This window comes from Miniopterus natalensis, chromosome 5 (genome assembly GCF_054644295.1).
Source record: "Miniopterus natalensis isolate mMinNat1 chromosome 5, mMinNat1.hap1, whole genome shotgun sequence".
Classification (NCBI taxonomy): Eukaryota; Metazoa; Chordata; class Mammalia; order Chiroptera; family Miniopteridae; genus Miniopterus; species Miniopterus natalensis.
Genome location: NC_142085.1, coordinates 32,000,466 through 32,025,048, shown reverse-complemented (window position 1 = coordinate 32,025,048; position 24,583 = coordinate 32,000,466). Strand labels below are relative to the sequence as shown.

General features: G+C 39.8%; 1 protein-coding gene across 1 annotated transcript in view; it reads left to right on the top strand.

The window, feature by feature from the left end:
* Nucleotides 1–23,669: 23,669 nt before the first annotated feature.
* Nucleotides 23,670–24,583, top strand: part of LMBRD1 (LMBR1 domain containing 1) — a 91,960-nt gene continuing 91,046 nt past the window's right edge. Inside the window, exon 1 of the mRNA XM_016195551.2 lies at nt 23,670–23,815. Within this exon, the coding sequence (XP_016051037.1) occupies nt 23,741–23,815 (75 nt within the window). The 5' untranslated portion in view covers nt 23,670–23,740. The remainder of the gene's footprint in view (nt 23,816–24,583) is intronic.

Sequence of the window (24,583 nt, the reverse complement as noted above, 5' to 3'; positions counted from 1 at the left end):
CCCATGGAATGTACACCACCAAGACTGAACACCCTAACGTAAACTATGGACTTTGGGTGATAATGATGTGTCAGTATAGGTTCATCAGTTGCAACAAATATACCCACTCTGGTGGGGGATGATAATGGGATAAACCATATACGCATGGGATGAGGGAATGTGTGGGAAATCTCTGTGCTTTCCCCTCAATTTTGCCGAGAAGCTAAAATTGCTCCCCAAAAAAAGTTTTAATAAAATTTTTTAAAAATAAATCTTGAAAAAAGAGAGGTAGACCTTGCTTCATGGAAAAAAGTTCATTTGGATCATTAAGTAGAAGAATTGTCAACTTTGGGAAAATAATTTAGTAAATACTAGATGAATTGATTCCTTTAGATAAGATATGCCAAGATTATATCATTTCCTTTTTATAAAAATAGGGTTTCTAGAGTGGTGGTAGGTAAAGTAAAAATCAAATATGTAGTGTACCTTGAATTGAGTCAAAGTGTTTGATTCAAACCTTTCTTGCTAGTCCCATAGAAAAGATAATGAAATGTTAATTAAGTAATAGTGTAGATATTAACAGTATAAATTGTTTGGAAAGATGTTACACATTGGATATGAAGTTGAAACCTATTTTTTTCTGACTATAAATGTCCTCAAATATTAAGGATATTATTTCATTTTTATAGAAATATAACTTCAGGCCCAGCCAGCATTGCTCAGCTGTTGAGCATTGACCTATGATGCAGGAAATCAAGGTTCAAGTCCTGGTCAGGGCACATGTCCAGGTTGCAGGCTCGATCCCCAGTGGGGGGGGGGGGGTGCAGGGGGCAGCCAATCAATGACTCTCATCATTGATGTTTCTATCTCTCTCTCTCTCCCTTCCTCTCTCTGAAATCAGTAAAGACATATTTAAAAAAATAAATAAATACAACTTCAGCCAGGAGGTCTAAGAGGGAGTTAATGCAATGAATTTAAAAGCATATAATCATCAAACAACTTCATATTTTCCCACTTTTTCATAATTTTCACATCTTCATCACAGTTATTTCTGTCAAGTAAGCTTTGATGGGGGAGAATCAAATGGAATTGAAATTTTTATCTTGCCTTGACCTGCATTTCATAGCATCCTGTGTTCTCTTTGTTAGATGTGTTATAATAGATAACACTTTTTTCAACATACTGAAATTTCTCCTCTGAAAACAGGACCGCCTGGAGGACATCTGCTTTCTCTTTTTACAGTTCTGATAAGAATGAACTTTAATGCCACCATCTCTATTTCTGTGGATGTTTTTTGTGACCTCTTTCTCCTTTTGCTTTGATGTGTGTACATTCATCTAGAGTAGCACACTTGCAATGCAGAATCTTTGGTGCATGAAGCATTCTGAAACTTTTATTGGTTAATGATATAGTTCAAGTAAAAGTCATAAATATTGAATGGAACTCCAAAAGTTTCCCACTTGTCTTTCTGATAAGAGCCTACATGCTTATTAGGGAATATCCAGTGGGAGCCCAAGTTGAAGTGGAACTGGAGAACATATTGTGTAACAGGGATTTAGCTAATTTTAGATTAAGGTTTTAAGCTTGTACCTGTTGGGGAGCGTCATGTAGCTATGAAGTTTCTAAGTCTCTGTGAGTCATGTTGATCTGTACTTTCTTCAACTCTGGGCTTTCAGGATAAAGACAACTTGAAATGTGCAGCTCTTCTCTTAGGTTTTCATTTTTCTAGTTGCCCCTGTGACTATATTTCTATGTGTTCATTTGTTACTATTGTTTCACAATCCCTTAAAAAGAGGGTCTTCCCCCAAAGAACTGTCATTTGGTCTCCTTTTTCCTACTGACCAACCTTCTGCTTTGACAGCCTTCTCTAATCTCATGTCGCCTAGCACCTCCTCTGAGAATGAGTCCCAATTCCCATTTTTAGCACTGACCTCTTTCCTAATCTCCAAATATACAGTTGGAATTGCCTGGGGAGGTTGACAGAGCATCCAACCTAACATTTTTCAGAAATTATATTTTACTCTCCTATTCTCAAGTCTCAGAAATGAAAAAGAAATCTTGCTTCTCTACTGAAAGTGTAGGGCTAATCATGTTACTTTACTGCTTATAATCCAAATAGTTTAAATAATTCACCTATTCAATAAATAAATAAATAAATAAATAAATAAATAAATAAATAAATAAATAATTTACCTACTTCAATATGAAATCCTTGTCCGACTTCTTGACAGCATCCCTCAACCACCTTTTGACTTCATCTTCCACCATTCACACCGGAGATGAATAAGAGTGGTCTTTGAATCACTAGCGCCAAATCCCTGGGCACTTGTTAAAAATGTGTAATTCTGAGTCTTACTCTACCTAATGAAGCAAAATCTCTAGGAGTGGAGGCTTGAAATTGTCAGGTTTAAAAGCTTTCTTATACACTTTAAAGTTTTAGGACCATTGTCCAAAATTCAGACTAAATTGACTATTTGCTGATTGTAAAATATGTCCTATGCATTCTTGCCTCTTTTCATTTGTTCATACCCCCCTTTCCAGAATGCCCTCTTCCTTTCAATATCTACCTATTTAAATCTAACCCATCCTTTGAGAACAACATGTATCACATGCCACGCTCAATGTAGGTGTCCCCAATAAATAAATGACTCTCTTTCTTGGCAAGTTCCTCAACTTCTGTGTCATAATTCCTTCAATGTCAAAAAGATTGTTTTGAACTAAATGATCCCTAAAGTAATGTTTATCTTCTAAATTGGGATTCTTATTTTTATGTTTCTTTTGGTGCTTATTACAATCTGCCTAATCTTATTATTTGTATACTTTGTCTTTTCACCTTTATACTATAAGAACCTTAAGAATAGAAATTACATCTGTTCTATCTATGCTCTCTACTGCTTTGCAACATGCTTGCCCTACAAGTAATATTCAATAAATAACTGATTCATTAAATTGACTTCAAGGAGTTAAACAGATATTTAAAATTTACTGTTTTTTCAACCTGGTTTTCCTGCCTTGACTTTAACAATTTAGGCAGATACACCTGATTTATATTAAGAATGACTATGAGATTCTTTCTAAAAATTAAATTATTTAGTATTTGTTAATTAAATGTTACGGTGTTAATGGCATTTATTGTTGTATCAACAAAAAAGAATATGAAGTGTGAGACATGGGAATCAATATTCCATTAGGAAAGGTGACATTTTTAAGTTCCCTTTAGAAGTGTTATGGTAGTGATTCCTTAATATGCATAATAAATCAACTGCAATGCAATGTTATCAAAGAAAAAGCTTTACAGTTGACCCTTGAACAATGGTGGGAGGAGGGTTAAGAGCACTGACCCCACACAGTAAAAAATTCACATATAACATTTGAACCCCCCCCAAAAAACTTAATTATTCCTTTGGTATGTGTGATAGATTGGTTCTAGGAACCTCTGCAGATACTAAAATTTGAGGATGCTCAAGTCTTCTATATAAAATGGCATGTCAATGCATACACTTAGTCCTCTGCATCTGCGCACTCCTCCCAACCACAGACCAAAAACAGTACAGGTATTTATTTTTTATTTTTCAATTTTTTTTTAAATTTTTATTGAATTTATTTGGGTAACATTGGTTTAAAAAATTATATAGGTTTCAGGTGCACAATTCTATAATACATCATTTGTAGATTGTATTTTGTGTTTACCATCCAAAGTCAAGTCTCCTTTCATCACCATATATCCCGCCCTTTACCCTCTTCTACCTCCCTCCACCCCCATTCCCTGATAATCACCATACTATTGTCTGTGTCTATGAGTTTGTTTGCTGTTGGGTTTTTTTTGCTTAATCCCTTCGCCTTTTTCACCCAGCCCACAAAACCCTCTCCCTTCTAACAGCTGTCGGTCTGTTTTCTGTATCTATGAGTCTCTTTCTATTTTGTTTATTGATAACTAGATTCCACATATAAGTGAAATCATATGGTATTTATCTTTCTCTGACTGATTAATTCAACTACATAAAATTTTTAAAAATTTACTTGGCAAAAAAACAATAAACAAGGCCAAAAGGCAAGCAACAGACAGTGAAAATTATTACACATATATTATAGTTTGGCTAATTTCCTAAGTATATAAACAGCTTTTAAAAATCAATGGGTGGCCCGGCCGGGCGTGGCTCAGTGGTTAAAGCATCGACCTAGGATCCAGGCGATCAGGGTTCGATTCCCGGTCAGGGCACATGCCTGGGTTGTGGGCTGCAGCTGATCAGTGACTCTCTCATCATTGATGTTTCTGTGTCTCTCTCTCCCTCTCCCTCCCTCTCTCTGAAATCAATAAAGATATATTTAAAAAATAAAAATAAATAAAAATCAATGGGTGTTAACTAAACTTACTGCAGTAATCATTTTACAATGTATACATATATGAAATCAGTCTGTTGTACACCTGAAACCAATACAATATTAAATGTCAGTTATAGCTCAATTTTAACAAATCAATGGGGAAAAAAGACCTAATCCAATAGAAAATGGGTACCAAACAAACAAAGCCAAACCCAAACAGATCTCAGAAAAAATTAGGATGGCTCTAAACATGAAAGGAAGGCTCAATCTCAATCATATTAAGAGTAATGTTAATAAAAATTATATTGATATATATCTTATGTATCAGACTGGCAAACATTCCAAAGCCCAATTACTCATTTTGTTAACGAAGCTCTCATTTATTGCTGAAGGAGAATTTATTATTATTTAAGGAAAATGCATATGGATTTATTTTTTGACCCTGAAAGTCCTATTTTTGGAATTTATTGTGAAGATTAATTAAATCCTACAAACATATAACAGCATATGTACAAGGTTATTCATCATAGCATTATTTGTGAATGAGTGAATAATAATGCCATTAACTCATTGATTATTAAGGAGCAGATTTATGAGAAAAAAATTATGAGTTCAGATTCAAATATGTCATCTTGAGGTGCTCCAAAGAGAATATTCACAGTATATGTCTAGAAGGTCATAGAAACTCTCGAGGAGACTGGCACCAGCTGCCGCAGTGCTGGTGCCAATTACTGTGCTGGTGCCCTGCACTGAACTTCAGAGTGCGATAAACATGGCTGCTATTTCACTTCTGCCTTCCAAATCTTATGCAAAATTTCTTTTGTGGATGATACTAACCTGGAACTACAAAGGTTAGGGAATTCTAGGAGATGTAATTCCAGTGTAGCAAAGTCAACACAGTACAAGATCAGAGATGGTAAACTGGGCCTCAGAAGGTTTTAGTTAGTAATGCAAGGGCCCACTGCAAGTGGGCTATGTGTTCTTTGATTTTACAGCTGGTGTTCTTTCTGGTATATTACATTCAAATTTTTACCCAAGACTGGGGGGCTGTAAATGGAGGCACTTTCTTTGTGTACAACCATGCATATACATAGAATGCATATATTGCTCATGTTTCCTTGACACTTGTATAGATAAACACTTAGCAAAATAAATGAGCTATGTAGTTGGAAATGCTGCCCATGAGAATGCTGAAGAGCTAGCTGCTACTCTAACAGGAGAAAAATCTGGTGCCATTTTTGCTCTTTGTTCCTGGAGCCACCATTGAGATATGAAGGTGAAGCATTGTCTTGGTTTATTTCAGTTGCAATAACAAATTTCAACAGACTGAGTGGCTTACAAACAATAAACACTTATTTCTCATAGTTCTGAAGGCCGGATGCCCAAAATCAGGGCACTAACATGGTCTGGTGTTGGCCCCCTTCTGGGCTGAAGATTTCTTGTTGTACCCTCACATGGTGAAAGGGGCTAGATGTCTCTTTTTGGGAGGCAGGGGAGTGGATCTCTTTTATAAGATCATTTATCCGTTTCTTGAGGGCTCTACCATCATGACCTAATCACCTCCTAATCACCAATGTCTCCACCTTCTAATACTATTACATTGGGTATTAGGATTCCAACATGTGCCTTTAGGAGTGACATAAATCTTCAGATTTTAGCAGGCATATAGTAGAATGATCTCTAAACATTCTGGCTCAGAGAAGCCATTCACAGAGCTACCTACTTTAGTGTTTGGATGGACAGGAGTCCAGATGAAAACAACATTTTTTATCTATTAATCTGCTTTGATGTAGAGACTTATATCTGTTTTGGAAATGAATACTTCTGAAAAGCAGGTGAATGGACAGACAAAATGCTATGAAAGGGTGTAGTCAGAGTCAGCTTTATGGGAATGTGGTCACATGGGGCCCATATTCAGATGGACCCCATGTGTAGTTTAATTCTCTACTATCATTGTCTTGAAATTCTTCATAATTATATTTAACTTGTTTGCATTTAAACTCAAAAATTGTATTTTGAATTTTGTAAGTGAAGTTCAGAGGGAAAAGAGAGCATGTGTGTGAACAAAGGAGGTACATGAAAGAAACAAAAAAGCTTTATATTTCAGTAACTTTAGTAGCACTTTTTTCCTGGTTTTAGGACAAAGGGTCCCTCATTTTTTCCCCTGGGTCCTGCAAGTTATGCAACCAGTCCAGAGTACAGTCTTAACATGAAACGAACCATCTCCAAATAAATGAAATAGATAGTTGAAGTATGTGGTAACTAATATCTTCACTAATATCAATAGTGAAGAGCCAATAGTACAAAGGCCTTGCTGTCATAAAGTAGTAAGTACTTTTCATTTAAGAAAATGGGTTTGTTTACAGAATTGAACTATAGAATAGTAATACATCTGTGATGTATTATTAAGGAAAACCTGGGTATAGAATGTGGAGCACTAACCTTTGGACATGCTTGAAGGCAAACATCACCTGTGTCATGGTCAGAGGTGGAATAATGGAATAGATGGACATAACTCCAAATAAAAGGTAGTGATTGAAATGCCTTGGAGTTTGGAATTTGGAGACTTCCAACCTGTCCTTTATGGGCTTTAGATAAAGCAGGGAGGTCAGGCAAGTGTGTCTGGAAGATACCATATGGCTCAGAGAATATAAAAAGGTGGCAGCTGGGAAAACTGGAGCAGATGGGCATGTAACAAGAGAAAGAGAGTGTGGTGGAAAATGGGAAGCAAGGCCGCTGGCCCAGGCCCAGGCCCAGGCCCAGGCCCAGGACATGTGGGAGTAACAAGCTGGATAGCAAATCACAAGCAAGAGAGATAATAGTCCCTTTTACAAACTTATTCAGAAAGCAAAAAGTATAAGCAGAAGAGACTATGGGGAAAAGAATAAGCCAAATATATTCATAAATAAGCAAAAACTATAAAGAAATATATGCACACAGCTGAGTTTCCCAATGTCCTATCTCAGGTTTTGGAATTGCTTTACTTTCCTTCCAGAAAGCCTTGGATTCTCCTCCTCAGTAATCAACTTTTGCATAGTAGGACCTTTAGAGAGGGACAGCATTGATCAAATAATAAAAGGTTCTATTGCACCTTTCCCATGCCCGTCTCTAGTGAGTCTACTGTCCCTGATGCTATATAAGTAAGGGAGGTTCTCAGTGATCCTTCATAGAGCAAATATCTGCTTGACAGTGACATTCTGTCTTGACTTTTTGAAGTTGCCAGAAGCAGCAGCAACTTCTCTTATTAAAATTTGCTTGTTTATGTGTGCATGTCTAATGTTTCTGCTATACCAGGAACCATATTTTGTACAAATGAAATGTACAATACATAGAGGTGATTAAAGACATGTGTGTGTTTGTAGTTTTTTAGAGTGGCTGTTTCATTCATTTGGTAAGCATTTCTGGATAACTTCCTATGTGCCAACACTAAGGATATAGATAACAAACAGTCTCAAGCCTAGAGACTCAAGAGGAGGAAATCAAGGAGTAAACAGACCATTTTAATACAACATAGTGAGAGCATATGCTAGCTAATGAGTATTGTACAATTATAAAAAGTTTGTATTAATCAGACCTTCTTTGTTGTTGCAAAGACAGAAGGTCTCTCAGAATGTCTTATGTCATCTGGTGTTTATTAAAAGGCTCCAAGTGGAAATAAGAAAAGGAGAAATCTCGATCATATGTCCAGGCCTCCTGGGAATCCAGGAAATGCCTCCAAACCAGGCCCTGCAAGAACTGGAATCTTCATTGGTAGGGCTGGGTTTCATGGACTTTGGGAATGTAGAAAGTCATTCAGGATCCAGTCAATATCATCATTAATTCATCCACCAAAGAAATTTTTTAATCCCAGTTTACCTTACGTGCCACTGCTGATTAAATTTCACTCACTTCCTTTCTGAGTCATAGCTGGTGCTTCTTCTTTCTACCTTTTCTGAGTTTTTGATAATTCACTGCTTCTGCCTTATAACTTTGATTGCCAGGTAATGGCTACCGCCTTCTTTCTGTATCTTTCTCCTTGCTCTATTTGCTAATTGGCCAACTCTCTTTCTTTCTGGATTCAAAACATCCTGAGTTTACATTCTGTCTACTTGCATTGTCACTGTTGGGCAACGTTGTTCAGCCTGCCCACCTTATTTCCTTCTGTCTAATCTATAGACGAGCTGCCCTCCTTTTCTTCAGTGTCAACTCGACAATATAGTAGTCAATTTATAAGAAGTGTTTTTATAGCTACCTTATTAATAAAGTAAAATAATGACTATTGATTGAGAGTTTTCTAAGCCAGTTTTTTCATTGTATTTTTATTTTCACAAACATCTTACAAAATTAATTTGCACATATATTGGATCATCTGACTCATTTGAAGCACCTGATAAGTGAATACTATCTTGCGGTTTCATACTTGCAGATCATACAGGGTTTAATATGGCAACTAATGTGTTCTCATAGTCCCTGCAACAAAGAGTTATGGGCATGTTCATCTTCAAAGGGACAATGGGCAAGCAAGGCTAGGTTTGCCCAAGACAAAGAACAATTTCAATATTTGTAATAATTTATGAACTCATGAAGTTTATATTTATACAATAATCACAAAATTCTGTTTGAAATATAGTAGTTGTATTAGGGGTGTCAAGATAGCCTTAGGAGGTGATGCCTAAAAGCTCTGAGGCTTCTATCTTGCCAGTTCTAAGCCCTCAACTTGAAACTACTTGAAACTATCTTGCAGTTTATATTTCTTGTCCCATTTGTACCCAGTGAAGATCAAATGGCACATCAAACTGAATGTATAGAAGTAATTTATTGGTTGGAATAAAAAAATGTGATGATAGAATTGAATGATCCCACGATATATGACAATTCAGACTTACCAGATACAATAACCTCTTTTGTTAGTTGATGTTATATTCACAGTATGAACAAATGATTTTAAGAATCTTATCTGTGTACATTTCACTTTGTAATACTTCATTAGCAGAAGATATCAATGATAAAATATTCCATTCCCAATTCCAGCAAGAACTGGATTACAAAACCATTTGATGCATACTTCAGTAGTGCTGATACATTATTTGCAAGCAAAAAAGAAAATGTATAGTTATCAAAGTGGCTCTGCTTTGAATTGGCACAAAAGGATTACTCAGGGATTTAGTTAAGCTAAAGTCTGGCTATCCTTAATTAGCAAACAAAGACTTGAAGTTATTAATACTATTTTGTACCACAAACTTATGAGAACAGACATTTTCATTTTTATTTTTTTTTTAGTATGTCTTTATTCATTTCAGAGAAAGGGAGAGAGATAGAAACATTAATGATGAGAGAGAGTCGTTGATCGGCTGCCTCCTGCAGGCCCCCCCCACTGGGGATGGAGCCCGCACCCCGGGCATGTGCCCTGACTGGGAATCGAACCTCGCTCTCCTGGATCATAGGTCAATGCTCAATTGCTGACCCACGCCGGCCAGGCGGGAACAGACATTTTCTAGATTTATGTTATTGAAATCAAAATCCAAAAATAGATTAACTTTATAACTTGGCAAGAGCCTGCATCTCCTTACTATTAAGCTCAGGACTAGATGATTTTGTTTCAGCAAAACACCATCATGCCTCACATTGAAACAATGTTATTACATAGATTTTATCTTCTTTTTAAGATTTACTTGAAATTTATTTTTATTTGTTTTGAAGTTATATACGGTCTAAAAATTCAAGACATTTATACATAGTTTTATATTTTTACTTATTCAAATAGCATTATGAAAATAAAGGAGCCCGCCCGGGCGTGGCTCAGCGGTTGAGCGTCGACCTAGGATCCAGGCGATCAGGGTTCGATTCCTGGTCAGGGCACATGCCCAGGTTGTGGGCTCGATCAATGACTCTCTCATCATTGATGTTTCTATCTCTCTCTGTCCCTCTCCTTTCCTCTCTCTGAAATCAATAAAGATATATTTTAAAAAAAAAGAAAATAAAGGAGACTGGGGTGGTGAACACACAATACAGTGTGCAGATGAATGTTGTAGAATTGTGCATTTGAAACCTGTATAATTTTGCTAACCATTGTCACTCCAATAAATTCAATAAAAAGAGAAACAAAAGAAAGACAATAACTTAGGCTGACATTGGATTTCCCCAAGATGTTTTCCCTCTTTGAAAGGGACCCATCCATATATTATTCAAGTTTGAGGAAACACTAGATAATAGTGTAAAAGATGGAGAATTTTATTCACATTTAATTCCAAAGCAGAGATCTACTTCTCAAGAGATGAGCAGTCAAAAAAGGGGGAAGAGATCAAACCTAGATACTTAGCAAGAATTTTGTGAGGTGGGAGAAGTGTATATAAAAATGAAATAGGAAATGGGAAAGGTAAGAGAGGGGCACTATTAAGGAGGAGCTGGTGCTTAGCAGAAAAAGCCAGCCTGACAGTCAGCAAAGTTTTCTGAAAAAGTGTGTGTGTGTGTGTGAGAGAGAGAGAGAGAGAGAGAGAGAGAGAGAGAGAGAGAGAGAGAGGGAGGGAGAGAGAGAGAGAGGTGAAAGATAGATGAGATATTTTTTCTCACCTGCAAGGCAGAGCCAAGAGACTGAAACTTTTAGCTTTGAAGGAGGGGACCCTTTTTTGTGTGTGAGGTGTTTTGTTGTTGTTGTTGCTGTTGTTTTGAGATATATAGAAACATTAATTTGTTGTTCCACTTATTTATGCATTCGTTGGTTGATTCCTTTATGTGCCAGAAGTTATACTCTTTTCCAGACTCATCAGAGGCACATAATCTTATTGAATGTCCTGTAATCCAATTATAGAGATTTCCCCTTCTTGCTTTCTCCACCTTCAGGTAATCTTCCTTATATTCCATTTTTTAAAATTTATCTTTATTGTTGAAAGTATTACAGATGTCCCCTTTTTCCCCCCATTGCATCCACCCTACCCCCAGGCCTTCCCCATACAACTGTGTCCATTGGTTATGCTTATAAACATATAAATTCTCTGATAAATCTCTCCCCACCAACTCCCCCGTGCTCACCTTCCCTCTGAGATCTCACAGTCTGTTTCCTGCTTCTGTGTCTCTGGATCTATTTTGTTCAGCAGTTTATTTTGTTTATTATGTTCCACATATGAGTGAGATCATGTGATGTTTGTCTTTCTCTGACTGGTTTATTTCACTTAGCATAATACACTCCAGGTCTATCCATGCTGTCCCAAAGGGTACAAGATCCTTCTTTTTTATAGCTGTATAGTATTCCATGATGTAAATGTGCCACAGCTTTTTTATCCACTCATCTACTGATGGGCACTTGGGCTGTTTCCAGATCTTAGCTATTGTAAATTGTGCTGCTATGAACATAAGGGTGCGTAAGTTCTTTGTGATTGGTATTTCAGGTTTCTTAGAACATATTCCTAGAAGTGGGATCACTGGGTCAAATGGCAGTTCAATATTTAATTTTTTGAGGAAACTCCATACTGTTTTCCATAGTGGCTCCACCAGTCTGCATTCCCACCAGCAGTGTCCTAGGGTTCCCTTTTCTCCACACCTTCGCCAGCACTTGCTGTATGTTCATTTGTTGATGGAGCCATTCTTACAGGTGTGAAGTGATACCTCATTGTTGTTAATTTGCATCTCTCTGATGATTAGTGACTTTGAACACTTTTTCATATGTCTCTTAGCCATCTGTATGTCCTCTTTGGAGAAGTGTCTATTTAGGTGCTTTGTCCATTTTTTAATTGGATTGTTTGTCTTCCTTTTGTTAAGTTGTTTGAGTTCCTTGTATATTTTGGATATTAACCCTTTGTCAGATGTGTCATTGGCAGATATGTTCTCCCATACAGTGGGCTCCCTTTTCATTTTGTTGATTGTTATCAGTCTCTTAATGAGCCTCAGGCTGTAGAAACTTCTCTGGGTAGGGCAAGAGGTTTTCCAGCAGGATGGGGCAATTGCTTCCCCTCAGGCAAAAGTTGCTTAGAAGAAAAATGTGTGCCTGTGAAAGGTGTCCTCTGCAGTCTGGGGGAATGACAGCACAGGAATCCAGAGGGGTGCCCTCTGATCTCTGTCTCCAGAGCCCACAACTCCAGACTCCCCTCACACAGCTCCAGTCCACTCTGCCCCTCTCCTCTGGAGCTCAAGGTGAGTGTCTGCACATGCAACTTGTTGGTTCTCTAAGAGGGTGCCTGCAGTTCCAGCCACCTCTCCCTGGCAGACAGAAACCCAGCTGCTTTTCGCAGCCAGATGTTATGTGGGCACCTTTCTCGGTCCTGGTTCTCTGGGCTGGGAAGCCCAGCCTGGGGTTTAGCCCCGGAGTCCTCAGTGGGAACCCCCCCCAGCTGAGCTCTCCCTCTGGACCTTCAGCTGCTGCCTGTGGGAGCCCAGCCAGCCCTCTCGCATCTGCACTTCCTACCAGTCTCTGTGTGGCCTCCACTTTTCCTCCTTGGTTATGAGGGTGCTCCCCAGCTCGTCTTCAGTTGCAGTTGATTATTCAGGATGGGTTTTCTATATTTTAGTTGTAATTCCAGTTTGGTCCTGGCAGAGTATCAGTGTAGCTTCCACTCAGTCCACCACCATTTTTAATCTCCCTCTATTCCCTTCTTAATTCCAAGTGTATAAAAAAAGAATGGCAAAGCTGTCATTCCCCAGAATATTTGAGATCTTGCTCTTCAGGATATCATCACTGTGGCTCAAATAAACTCATAAAAATTCTCTATAAGTTTGGCTATTTCTTACATCAACAGTGCTCCTTAAGATGTGGGGTATTTACTCACACCAGCAGTTTGATTATTAGTACAGTCAGAAGAACTTGAAGGGTAGAGGATAATTTTTTCCCCCGGACAGTTTTGGTGAGCCAGCCAAGAGAACGTTGAGGGGCAGAGACAGATTTTTCCTCCCCGACACACTTATGCAATGGAAAGTGTAATGGAGAGATAGTCTAACCAGAAAGAGACACTGCTGTCAAAAAAATCAAAGTGAACATATATTACTTTAAAAAGTTTTACAAAAAGCATAAGATTTCATGAACACATTGCTAAGGCCTCTTTCAGGGAAGTGCCTGTGCTAGTGGGTCATTTAAGTTTAAGCTTCACTGGCATCATTGTAAATCTGCCCCTGCAGACATGTGAGAGAAAATGGGAGTAAGGTCTAAAGAGTTCTTTAAAGAAGTTTAATTACCCTAATTATCCTTTGGTGATTTCTCTAGAGACTGAGTAAAGGTTTTACTTGCTTCTAATTATATTTTAATACCCAGCTGGTTTCCTTGAATGTGAGTCCATGAGGCTGGGTTATGAGTAGCCCAAGAATCATATAGGTTACAAGATAATTAGATAATAGTAAACAGATAGTTGCTGTGGGTAGATAAGTAAAGGTGAAGACTGAACAGTTTTTTAAAAAAGTAAAAACTTGGCCCTAGCCAATTTGGCACAGTGGTTAGAGCATCAGCCTGTAGACTAAAGGACCCCAGGTTCAACTCTGGCCAAGGGCACATACCTTGGTTGCAGACTCTATCCTGGCCCTGGCTAGGTCCCATGCAAGAGGCAACCAATTGATGTGGCTCTCTCACATTGATGTTTCTCTCTCTTTCTTTCTCTTTCCCCCTCCCTCCCACTCTCTCAGAAAAGCAAGGGGAAAAAATATCCTCAGGTTAACAATGTAAAAACTTAAATTTGCATGTTTACCAGAAAACAAATTTGGCCTGAGAAAAAATGAGTGGTAAACATCAGAAATGGGACAATTTCTTATCTTCTACAAGCGTTCATGTTCCCTTTAAAATTAAGCATATGTTAGAATTGGTCAGATATTAATTATTCAAATGCTAAATGGCTTAGAAAAGAAAATGTAGTGTTTTATGAGTTTGTTAAAAGTTATAAAACTGTTTTTGAGAATTTTCTATCAAATTTATTACCAAAACTACCTTCCACTTTAATATAAGAAAGGGCTTCTTTGAATGAAAATATGCCATCAATCCAGAAAGTGTGCATATGGACACGTTTATGTATTAATGAGAGTAATTTAAAAATTCAAAATTATCTGATCTCTCCCTGGCCGCTTTGGCTCAGTGGTTAGAAGGGTCTCCAGTTGATTCCCGGTCAAGGGCATGTACCTCAGTTACAGGTGCATTCCCTGGTTCTGGCTTGTGTGTGTGTGTGTGTGTGTGTGTGTGTGTGTGTGTGTGTGTGTGTGAACCAATTGTAAGTCTCTCTCATAACGATGTTTCTCTCTCCACCATCCTCCCTCCCTTCCACTCTCTCTAGAAATTGGTGGAGAAAATGTCCTCAGGTGAGAATTTTTTTAAAACAAGTAAAAAAATTATCTGATCTCTATTGATTATAGATCCTTTTTCTCTAAGGTCTCATATTTGTAAAAATAGCATTGACTTTTTATTTGATACAATCTTGAAGTTGTCTGCTACCTAAAGATTATCTATAATTGATGCTTTAAAAATGAGAAAGATATATAATCAACCATACCAAATCACTTGGTCTATAAGACATACGGAAAGTTTTAACAATGTTTACTTTTTTCAGGGCTAAGTCTAACTGGAATTTATTTTTTAAAACAACAATTGATTTAAATTTTTGAAACAAGAAGCATCCTCTTAATGGAAAGCTGTATTTAATACAAAGATGAAATATTATGTGAGTAGTGTAGTTATTTTGCAAAGATTAGAATCTTTTTTAAAACCATAGATATTAGTGGTTGTTTTCATCATATACAATATAAAATGAACAATGAAATTTAATTAAGAAAAGGATATTGCACCTTTTCTTATTTAGATATATCAGTTTCTCATTAACTAGGCAAAAATTAGAATAGTCTTTTTTTTATCACTACTACCAAAATATACAATAGGATTTGTAGGAAATGCCCCCTGTTTCCACCAGGGCTACCTTTGTCCCAGATCTTACTCCCATTTGGACAAATACTTCTGCTGCTGAATGGCTTTCATTTGCTCCTCAAGATCCATTCCCTACCCTTTTCCACCCCAATCTGTCCCCCATGAGGCTGATTATTATGCTTTGCTTCAAACAGATTTCCTTGCGCTTTCGCTTCCTGTTAAGTTCAGCCAAAAGGAAGCACTAGAGGAGATAAGGGGGTGGAAGGAGAGAGAGGTCAGTGTACTCATTCCTATGGCTTTCTCCAAGGAGTCTGGTTTCACAATGGCTGTTACTATAAGCTCTTTCCTAAGCTTATAGGTCTTTCTAGATTTCAGTAACTTCTTGTCATTGTTCTTTTAGGAGTGTTTGTGGCTTCCTGCTGTTGCCAACGCTAGGGCTGGTTTCCCTTGATCCTGCTCACACCCATGTAAATAGCCCAGTAGTTAAACTATCTGGAATCACCCCTTTGGGTGTACAGTCAAACTTCATTTCTCAAATGTCTTCCATCTCAGACAACTAGGTTCTCTACCTAAAGATGTTCACAGAAAAAAAATGTCTAGGCATTTGAACAAAACTTCAGTTCTAGACCTGACAACCCTTTCATGCTGATACATCAGCAAGACAATAACCATCGCTCAGGCCACAAACAAAGAAGATAATTCAAGTCAGTTTACCCTTACGCCTCGTGTTGTTAACATCTCAGGAAATTGGGCTGTGAATATTTTTGTGGGTTTTTGTTTTTTTTTCTTTTGTTGCTGGCAAAATGAACGATTAGCAGAATTTAAAAACAGAAGGAGGCCATCAAGAGTGCTAGTGCTGCTAAAGGTATGAAAAAAAAACAACACAACTATCACAGGCAATTACAGAGGTAAAAAAAACTTGATCTGGATAAAGGAAAAGCTGTTAGCAGGTGACAGCATTTCAGAGGCAGTGATGTGTGAAAGAGCAAAGATGCCATATGCTGACCTTCTGAAAGACACCCTTGGAATGAAAGCTGAAAGTGATTTGTTTAAGGCTGGTAGAGGGTGGTTTGATAAATTTAAGAAAAAAAGTGTTCGTTTATAGATTAAACAGTACATTAGACATGTACTGTATATAAGAAAGGTTAAAACGGAATCATTTGGGGGTCTGGAATGAATTAATGCAATTTGCAATATTTCTAACGGGAAAACATGATTCGGTTTTTGAACAAATCACTTCTAGAATAAATCACTTCCAGGACAAATTAAGTTTGAAAACTGAGGTTCACTGTACTCTCTGTTTCCTTCCAGAATCCTGGCTGATTGACTGACTCATCTGCTCCCTTGCACCTGATTACTTCATTTCTTCAGAGTTCAAGTTGTTTTAGGGTCTAAAACATTGTAGATTTCTCTGTCATTCCTCACTTCCAATCTGCTCTTCCTTGTGTATTTCCTATATGAATTAGTGGCCCTGTCACTCTCCACATCTCTTAATTCAGAATCCTAAAAAGAGTTTGTAACCGGTTTTGTTTTTTTTTGTATCAACATGGCTGGGCTAGAGTATGTAATTATTCAATCAAACACTAACTAGGTTTTCCGGGAAGGGTTTTTGTAGATGTGATTAACATCTACAATCAGTTGCTTAAGTAAAGGACATTATTTTAGATAATCTGGATGAATCTGATCCAATCAATTGAAAGGCCCTTAAAAGTGGAATTGAGGTTCCCTGAGAAAAAAAGAAATTCTGCCTGTGGACTGTCAGTGTGAGTTCCTGCCTGAGAGCTCCCTGACTGCTCCTCTGAGGGTCTGCTCTATGGACTTCAGCATTGCCTATCTCTCCCCTCCACACTTAGACACCATGTCTTGAAAATGAATCTTTATTAATGCTTCATAAATTTATCAACTCCTTTCGTGTTGACAGCCTCAGTTTAGCTTCAGCCCTTACCTTGACTGTAGCAACAGCATATTACCAAAAATACATCCCTGTTTTAAGTTTTCCTCATCTCCAACCATTGTAAAGTGCAAGTCTTATTATATCTCTTCCCTACTTAGAACACTTCATTGGTTCTCATCACCCACAGCATGAAGTGCAAAGTTTCTTAGTGCGAAATATAAACCCATTCATGACCTAGTCTCTTAATTGGCTGGTTCCTCCCACTCACACACTGATTGCTGAAGCAACACAGAACATGATACCTTCTCTACGCCTTTATACATGCTGGGTCCTTGGTGGGATGATGTTTGCTCGTTTTTCTCCTGGTCTGCTTGATAAACTCTTTTTCACCCTTTAAAACCTAGCTCAGGAGCATTTGAGATCCTGCTCCCTGGCATATTTCTTCAGTTTGACTCAAATAAACTCATAAAAATTTTTTAAAAACCCAAAAAACAGAAAAACCTAGCCCAATGTTACATCCTCCTGGAATTGTTTCTAAACCTCAATGGATATATTTCATAGTTTAATTAAAATATTAAAAAATCAGAATTTTATATGTTTGAGCTTCTCTAATTTATGTCATTAGAAAACAATGCAACTATTCACAGTATATATTTGGCAACGATGAAAACATAAAAACTTTTTGAGTCTATCAATTGTTGAAAAACTTAAAGATCAATTTTAAATTCTTTCACATTGTGCTACGGCTATGGCTATCTGCACCTGAGCTACTTTATCCCCATAAATTCTAATGGGACTGATTGGTTTTACAAACTTTATGACCAATAACTCATTAATATGTGGGAATTGAACACTAAAAGCTGCACTACACTTTGATTTCAAATATAAGCTGAGAAACTGCCCAGAAATGAGGCAAATGGCACATCGCTATGAGAAAGAATAAATGTTGGAGTCAGGAGAGGAACCCTGTTGTTAGAAAAAAAAGAGCAACATATGCTACAAATTAAAAAAAATGCATCCTTTGTTAAAATTAGTGAGTGTGTTATGGATCATTTCTAAATAGCATAAATTCAAAATGTTTTTATTGTAATTTCTACTGATATTATAAACAGACTTTGACATTATGTTTGAGTTATATAAACAAATTAATTTTTTGTACCTTAAAGTGCATAAACAACAGGTTTAGGAATTGACACAATGAAGAGCACTTGGAGGTCCTAAAAGATTTTTAACATGTCTAGACTATAACTAAATCATTTCTTTCATAGCCAAAAGAAAAATCTTAAGAAAATTAATATGTACCATAAGTTCACATGTAAATGTTTGTTCCATTAGGAGAAGTATATGAACAGTGCCCATTAAGAGTTTATAATTGCAGAAATATGGAAATGTGAATTTCATAATTCACATTATGATACTGTGTGCAATCTAATTTTAGGATAAGAAATTAGAAAGTTGCCTCTGTGTCCACAAATCAAAAACACACAGTTTTCTATACAATGAAATAAACTACATTTTAAAATATACGTTATATTTCGCCCCTCCCCCAATGCTATTTTCATTTAAAATGAAAAATGTAGACCATAACCATTTAATTTTTCATGGATTGGCTCTTTTGCAAAAACCTTTGGCTCCCCACTGAGTTATATACAAATGAGCAAATGTTCAAGCAGAACCAAATATGCCTCTCAACCGTACGTGCCAATTACCTTATGAACACACTTTAAGTCCTTTCACAAAGAAAAGAAGAAACTTCTTAGGGCTGTGATGACCAATTCAGTTGAATGACAGTGGAAGGATTAGGGTGGAAAAGGAGATAATGTAGCGTTGGCAGGATCGAGCATGCTCAAACTTCCTCTGGCCCACAGTAATTTTCACCCCGATCACAGCTAAATCCTTTTGACAGAAGATTAAGTGTAGGTGGGACATGAAGCACAACAGAGAGCTAAATTTTAAATCAACACACAATGGATCAGGACAGACAAGTGCAAAGTCACCAGGATCTGAGGCCAGCAAGGCTTAACTGTAACCTGACAGAAGGTATTAAAATAGCTAAAGACAGAATTTGTCAGTCAAAAGGATTATCTGTTAGCAATAGAAGCACAGACAAAATGACAGAAAGAGAAATTTTGTCTTATTTGGATGGACAGTCTAATATTTTAAAATTTCAACAGGTAAAAGATAAGAAAAATTGATAGATAAAAATCAGCTGTTTTCTAAAATCTACACGTTAATATCCAGTGGTGTAATATACACAGTTAACTTGAATGCATAACTATGTTTTGGTATGGTCTAAATGTAATTTCAGGGTGTAAGCAATATCAACTAGTACAGTTCCCATTATATGTTAGTTTGACTCTGTTTTCTGGGACTAAGTTTTGAAGTAATTTCTATGGGGTTCTTTTAGATTGGTGACCCCTCCACTAGGCCCTGACCCTTATGTACTCCTGGCTCATCCACCCTTCTACTCTTCAGTTCTACTTCCTTTTTTTATTCTCTTTACCTCCTTTGTGTCCCATTAACATACATTTTTCTTCCAGCCTACTCTTTCCCCTTAATTAAGGGGATATTCCTATCAATTTTCTTTTTGATATTCCTATCAATTCCTATGTAAGATTATTTTTAAAAATTTAACCTCCCAGCATATGTTATTTGATCATACTTCTACCTTTGGTTTTCCAACAGCACCTCGTATGAGAAAATGAGAACCCACTTTCAGGCCTTCTGCCCCCCTTGCCCCCCCAACCTGCCCCCATCTCCAAGCTCATGGAGTATAACCTCTTGAGCGCAACTGGGGGTGGGAGTGAGAGAGGTGATTGTCCTTGATTCATAAATTCTTTGCTGAGAATTTTGGCATCATGTTCATTGCAGTTTTTGTTTTATCTTTTTCTTGTTTGGGTGATAAGGTGACCTTTCTGTAGGTCATCACTGCCTGGTCTGTTTCCCACTTAGGATTGCTCCCCCAGCATTTTGTGGTCTGTGTGTTCCTGGTCTAGGCCAAGAGAATTCTCAGGAAGGCCTCCTCCAGTAGAGGTGGTTGCATCTCTTCTTAGCCCCCCACAGGAACATAAGCACATGGGTAGGGTGGTTCTCAGGGGCAGTTCACCAAAGCCTTCAGGGTGAGTTTAATGGGCTAGTTTGGGGGAGAGAGAGGAGGAAGATGGGGAGGAGCTAATCCAAGTCTTTTTGTACCAAGATCCTCCTCAGCACAGGTTTATATGTCAGCTCAGCACCAGGTACTTCTGTGAGTCAGCTGCCCTCGGCATTTGCAGCAAGATGCTGAACCACTCCCAAAATTTAGGTCACAACCTCCAACCTTATGGGTGATCTCTTGTGTACGCTCTTCCCACTGGCCTTAGGGAGGACTATTCAAAAGCTGAGGGGCAGAGGAATGAGGGGAGGATAGTTGCTCCCTTACAAACATTAATTTTCTCTGAAGGCTTCTAGCCCTCTTAATATATTCAAAGGGGTTATGTTTTGATAGAAGATTTTCTGCAATGTCTCCTCTTATGAAGTCCCTTGGGAATGAAGGGGTTTACATGACCACTTCTCTGAACTTAAAATGGAACAGAGTCCACAGAAACCTTGGTACCTTCCCATGATTTGTTGGATGGGGCATAGGACAAGGGCATTCTACAGTACCTCCAGGTGTCTTAATCCGTTTGGGCTGCTATAACAAAAATATCAGTAATGAGTGGCTTATAAGCACCATAAATTTATTTCTAAAATTCTGGAGTCTAGGGAGTCCAAGATCAAGGTGCTGAGAGATTTGCTGTCCAGTTAGGGCCTGCTTCTTGGTTTATAGCTGGCTGTGCTCTTGCGGTAACTTCACGTATGGTAAGAGGTCAGGGAGCTCTTTGGGGGTGTCTTTCTATAAGAGCATTAACTGTTCATGAGGACCCCACCCTCATGACCTAAGCACCTCTCAGAGGTCTTACCTTCAACTACCATCACCTTGGGCCTTAATATATAAAGTTGTTGGTGGTTGTGGGGCACATGCAAATATTTAGTCTATAGCATCAAAGAAACAGGAAAGAACTATTTATTGGTTTTCTACATCCTCATGGGACACATTGTAATGTGCACACAAAAAAACCTTGAGGCTCCTAAAGAATCTTAGGGTGAGGAGGAATGTGTCAACTTATTAGGACTGTTTCAGTTTCTAAATTATTCATACTTGGAAATTTTATAAATAAGCATGTATTATTTTTGCAATCATAAACAACCAACAAAGATTATTATTCTTTTTAAAGAACTTTGGTTGTAATTGAAACCTTCCTAGACTTAAGAACATCATTAGGAGAAATGTATTCAGTCTTTGTGGTCTTTTGTATGAATGAATAATACATCCTGACTAGGTGGCAGAATGAAGAAATGATTCATATGCACATCTCTATCTGCCCGGTGCCTCGCTTTCTCTTTTCCCCTCTCCCAATTTCCTGATTCGAACTCCCACTATCCTTGTAACTAGTCACTCTCATCAGCAACATAGGTTTGTAAGGCTTTTCCAGCCTGCTAATCAGGCAACTGCCTAATATTACTCCAGTACTTAGGTGTTCAGAATCAGCAAAAGGGTGAACCTAGTTTATTAAATGGGGTTAATTAAATGTAGAGTACATCAGATATCAAGAAGGTTCAGTTCAGTTGTGGTAAAAGCTCCAATTTTTATAAAATTTAAAGTGCCAGGGAAGATTATGATCTTTAATTCTTTGTCTCACCCTTAACCATAAATTCTCCTTTATGTGCAGAATTAAAAATGGATGTAAGAGAAATTTATTCTACAATGCTTAGACCCCTCAGTGAAATAAACTATTAATAAATGGATTGGAGTAAAAGAAAAATTGGAGAGACTTTTTTCCAGAGAATTGTTGTTGGTCTGTGGATTCCCACCTCTAACCCTAAGGAGTGATGTGTGTACAGGGGGGAAGATTGGGGTGAGATGTTACCATCTAACCCCTTAGTAGAGGAGGCCTCAAAGGAGCTACTTGGAAAATTTGAAATATGGTCCTTGCAACTGAAAGATACAGGGGGTTGGTGCCCAACTCAGGCCTGCAAGAACTACAGCTGACTGTGAAAGGCAGGCTGACTCCCTCAGGAATACCGAAGAGGGCTGATTGCTTTGATAGCAGAACTAGGAAAATGCAGTTACACTGGGATTGGCCTGTGTTCCCAAGGTTGATTGTGTGTGAGGCTATGTGTGATCATTTCCCACAGAAGGGCTTTAGGATATGTGGGGGAACAGGGGGAAACTGGCCCGGGGTGAGACCTCTCCTCCCAGCCAAGTGGGCCTCCAGGAGAGGGTTAGGGGACCTTAGCCGGTAGAGGCAGAAGTACCACAGTGGCTCTGCAGCTGGAGAAGGAATTCCAGATGACTACTTGGAATAGAGATGTGTCTGTTCACTTTAAGGCAACTGTAGGAGAGAAGTGAATATTCCACAGAAGAGTCAGGTGCACCTGCAGGCCAGCATCTGATAGTACCAATTCGTGGTAAAGCTGTCTTCTCCGCTTTCTTCCCTCTTCATTTTGTCCCACGCCTTCCCTGCTACAGGATGCCAGCCTGAAAGAGGGCCTAGGTAGGGCAAAACTTAGCACCATGTAAGTTATGAAGAGATGGTGGGGCTCACTCAAGTTGTGTCTTGATTACCTTACAGTTACCTTTGTTGAATTCAGGGATTAAATACGTACCCACACTCCGGTGGACCCAAGCAGGCGTGCGTTCCCGGGGCACTGCTTCCCTCCGCTTCCTTATGGGCCTGTGGCAGTATCTGTTTTGTTCTCCTATGGATATCACAAAACCCTGCCATTTCATTATATGTTTATAAGCTCAAATACCTTTGGGATGTGAAGTCATCATGGAAATTCACGGACATGTATAGATTCAAATGGAAACACTGTCACAGGGTACCAGTGTCCAGCAAAGCTGTTTTTCAGACTAGGCCTCAATGCCAGCAAATTAGAAAGTCAGTTGGGCCCCCGCGAGAGCCCCTCCCCCCCTTGGAGCGTCAGCCTGGGATCTAGGAGATCGCGGTTGATTCCCCGTCAGGGCGCATGCGCGGGCTGCGGGCTGCGGGCTCCATCCCCAGTCCCGGTGCCCAGGAGCAGCCCGTCAACGACCACTCTCTCCTCCTTCATGTTTCTCTCTCTCTCTCGCTCCTTCTCCCTTCCTCTCTCTGAAATCAATAAAGATATATTTTTTTTAAAAAAGTCAGTTGGGTAACTGGTCACCTTTGTCCCGAGTCAGCCATTCCTGGAACCTGGTGAGGCCTACTAACCACACCACTGTGCCTCGGGCACTAGGGACAAAGTTCCTCCAGGGAGGCAGCGGGGCCACCTAAAGTTGGCGTGGATCTCAGATACACTCAGTCCCGCCCTAGTGGGATCTCCGGCTTTTCCTGTAAATCAGCTTAGGCCGCATTAACCAGGATTTCAAAAGGCGGCGTTGCTGTGAGACATCCTCGCTTAGGCTGTCGCATCACCTCGGAAGCCTGCAGCGCGGTGACGTCACGGTGACGTCAAAGCGTCCCGGCGCGCCCTGGCCCCCAGCGGTGCCCGCCGCTCCGCCTCCCGCCAGGCCCAACGCCAGGGGACGCTCGAGGGCAGGGTCTCCTTGGCAACCACTTGCCCCGCCTTCTTCATCCCTTTAACCTTTAGGGCGCGCGGGCGCCGCGTCCCGCGCACTCTCTGCTCCCCCCCCCTTTCCTCACCCGCTGGGCTCGGAGCCGTCCGGGCCGGAAGCGAAGATGGCGGCGGAGGCTGCCAGCGCGGCTTCCGCGGAGCTGGTGATCGGCTGGTGCATATTCGGCCTCTTACTTCTGGTAGGAGAGGCGCTCGGAGTTTTCCGGTGTTTGGACGACCGGGAGAGAGGGAGGGGCCGGCCCCGCCGCGGCTCTCCGGGCGCCGTGGACCCTCCCGCCCCGCCTTTAGCTTGGACAGTTGGGGGCCGAGGGGCGACTCCTCCGCGCCGGGAGGGGGCGGCGCTGGGGCTGGGGTCTGGGTGCTGGCTCCCGGCCGCTTTTGCTGTTTTTCCAGGTGACGTCTGCTGTCGCAGGTTTCCTTTCTCGAAACCCTTGCCCGCATCCCTGACGGGGGCCCTGGGCCCTGGGGCGGGTGGAGTTGGCGACGGAGGGCGGGGGGTTGAACGGGAAGGGCAGGCCGCCCTGGGACCCTGTGGGACGGGGCCCGTGGGGTGGGGCAGCGGCCCCTGGTCTTCGCGAGCTCTGTGGGCGCTGGCGCTCGCTCAGAACGCGGCCTCTCCGCTCCTCTTTGCCCGGTTCCCCACCTTGGGGGCACTGAGTCCCCAGCCTTCTCAGCCTTCTCATTGTGCGATTGTCTTGGTGACACGACTTGTTCGTTCTTACTTCCAGGTTTCACATTCGTTTCCAGTCTGTTGGTAGGTGTAGAAAGAACCCTGTGTGGGGCAGGCTGTGGCCCTCCTGCCTGCCAGTGTCGGGGGTGTATTACCACCTATCCGACCTCAGGCGCCTTCTTTCCCAGCCGTCTTATCCCTGCTCATCCCATGAGCACAACGTGGACACTAAGGGCCCTGATGACCTAGTTTTTAATTCTTTCCCTGTATTAAAACC